The 2,298-nt window shown below is 49.5% G+C and overlaps 1 protein-coding gene across 1 annotated transcript in view; it reads left to right on the top strand.

Annotated features, from left to right (window-relative positions):
- The first annotated feature begins 283 nt into the window (after positions 1 to 283).
- LOC119328838 (hypoxanthine-guanine phosphoribosyltransferase-like) overlaps positions 284 to 2,298 on the top strand; it is a 3,268-nt gene continuing 1,253 nt past the window's right edge. Inside the window, exon 1 of the mRNA XM_037601836.1 lies at positions 284 to 709. Coding sequence (XP_037457733.1) covers positions 404 to 709 — 306 coding nt within the window. The 5' untranslated portion in view covers positions 284 to 403. The remainder of the gene's footprint in view (positions 710 to 2,298) is intronic.

Raw genomic sequence — 2,298 nt, 5'->3', positions numbered from 1 at the left:
TCGTGGACCGGGCTTGGGCCTAAGTTTTGAGCCCACCAGCAGGGCCTGGACGGGCTTGGGCTTGGCATATTGGCATTTTAACGAAGAGGCCCGGCCCACGGCCCCTAAGCCCTAAGGGCTTTTGAGGGCTTTTTACCCGATGGACCGGCTTGGGCTTGAAAAGTAGGCCCGATAGTAGGGCCCGGGAGGGCCCGGGCCTCAGTTTTCTGTCGTGGGCTTTTTTAGGCCCGGCCCATGGCCAGATATAGCCGGCACTCTTCCTTCCACGTAAACGCATCCAGAAACACCACGCCGCCGCCCGAGCCCAACCCTCGCCAAATCGCCAACTGCCCGCACAAAGCTCCACCCGACCCACCACCTGCAAATCCTAACCCTAACGCTCCTGGTCATCACCGCGGCCGCCATGGTGAGAGCCGCCAACGCCGGCATCGACCGCGTGCTGTGGACGGAGGCCGAGATCGCCACGCGGGTCGCCGAGGTCGCCTCGGAGCTCGCCGCCGACATCAGCCGGCTCGCGGAGCCGGCCGTCGTCGTGGGCGTCGCCACGGGGGCTTTCCTCTTCCTCGCTGACCTTGTGCGGCGCGTCGACGCGCCGCTCACCGTCGACCTCGTGCGCGTCGAGTCGTATGGCGACGGCACCGAGTCCAGCGGCCGGCCCCGGGTCACCGCTGACCTCAAGGTCGACGTCGCCGGGAAGCACGTCGTGGTGGTTAGTGCCTCGAGCCTCAATTTTTTTTCCACGTTTGTGTGGCCGCGACGTTCGTGTCCACCAGGCGTTATCTGCTTAGGCTCGTCCTCTTCTGTGATTGTTGCTTTCGTTGTGGTCCTATACAAGGTTTTGGGTCATGAACCGGCGAGAGCTGAGGAAGTTCCGCTACCCAAGCAAGTAGAATAATAGAACTAGAAAGAAGTGACTCTTTGCCCCTTGAATCACCTAGTAGTTTAATCTGGTTGTGTCATCTGAATTGGCGTGTCACATTCTTCGACAGTTTCTTGGTAGCTTACTTATGCTGAATTTTAGTTGTACCAAACATGACTCTATCCAAGGAACGAACATTTGTTCCCTGGTCTTAGGCAGTGAATTCTCTCCCACATTGTTTATTGTGGTAGAGTTGAGTTTCTTGGGAGTTGACTAGATGCAGAATTTTAGTTATATAAACAATATGACTACATGACTGGGAAATCGAAGGAACAAACATTTGTTCCCTGGTATTACGGAGTGAATGCTCTCCCTCCGTCGATCTGGAGAAGAAGCAACGCGAGGAAGAGGCAGAAGGGGAGCTAATCATCCGGGTCTGGGGAATAGGAAATTTGAGGAAGAAGATGGTAGGAGGGGCTGGAGGACGTGATGGGCAACTCTGGCCATGGTGTTCTGGACTACGGCGAGATGGAGGTGGGGAGGAACTCACCACCACTGGATGAGTAATTCTAGCGACACCCTGTGATGGTGATTACAGCCAGCGACTGTGACTGGAGAGGAAGAAATGGGACGTGGTGGCTACGGTTCGGGCAGTAAGGCTGCAGCTGTACAGCGTGAACTCTGCGCTTATAGTAGTTTACAAGAAGCCTTTTTTTCTGTATAAATAACTGGCAAGAACCTGGCTCCTTTTCTCAGTAATCTCTTAGTAACTTTAAATATTGACTGTTGGATGAAGCCAGTTAGCAAATCCAAGCACTGTTGGCTTTTGGATATCGTCTTCACTACACCTGATTCTGCTAAGATTCCCTGGTTGAGCTTAAGCACAATGCATGATATGCACAAAACTGCATTTCTCTTTGTTCTAAACTCTTCCATAGTTTTCTTCTTTTTTCTTCTAAAAAAATGAATTGACATTTGTTTTTTCTTATTTTTATGATTTACTTTATGACTTTTTTTGCTTCAAGGTTATGTCAATACCTTCACGAAGTCCATTTGTAGCTACTCTAAACTGCATTACGTGATACTTAAAATACAAATATGCCGGATATATTTCACATTAGTTTTATGTAGTATAACCACACAGTCGTTGAATGTGTTGTAGCTGTAATTTGTTTTTCCAATACGATGAACTATGAGAATTAAATCTTCACCTTGTACTTCATGCATATGAAGAATTAAATCTACATCTTGTACCCCACCAAAGAACTAGCCATGGACGGGTGCATGGAAGTTAGCTATCCACGTGCCAGAACCATGATTTGATTTTGTGATCTTGTGGGTTTCAATTCTAGCCTGCCCCAATTTGTTTGGGAGTGAAAGGCTTTGTTGTTGTTGTTCATGGACATGTTACTCCAAATTTACTATGTGTACCTAAGTGG

The sequence above is a fragment of the Triticum dicoccoides genome, chromosome 1B (assembly GCF_002162155.2).
Source record: "Triticum dicoccoides isolate Atlit2015 ecotype Zavitan chromosome 1B, WEW_v2.0, whole genome shotgun sequence".
Lineage (NCBI taxonomy): Eukaryota > Viridiplantae > Streptophyta > Magnoliopsida > Poales > Poaceae > Triticum > Triticum dicoccoides.
This window is presented reverse-complemented; position numbering and strand designations above follow the sequence as displayed.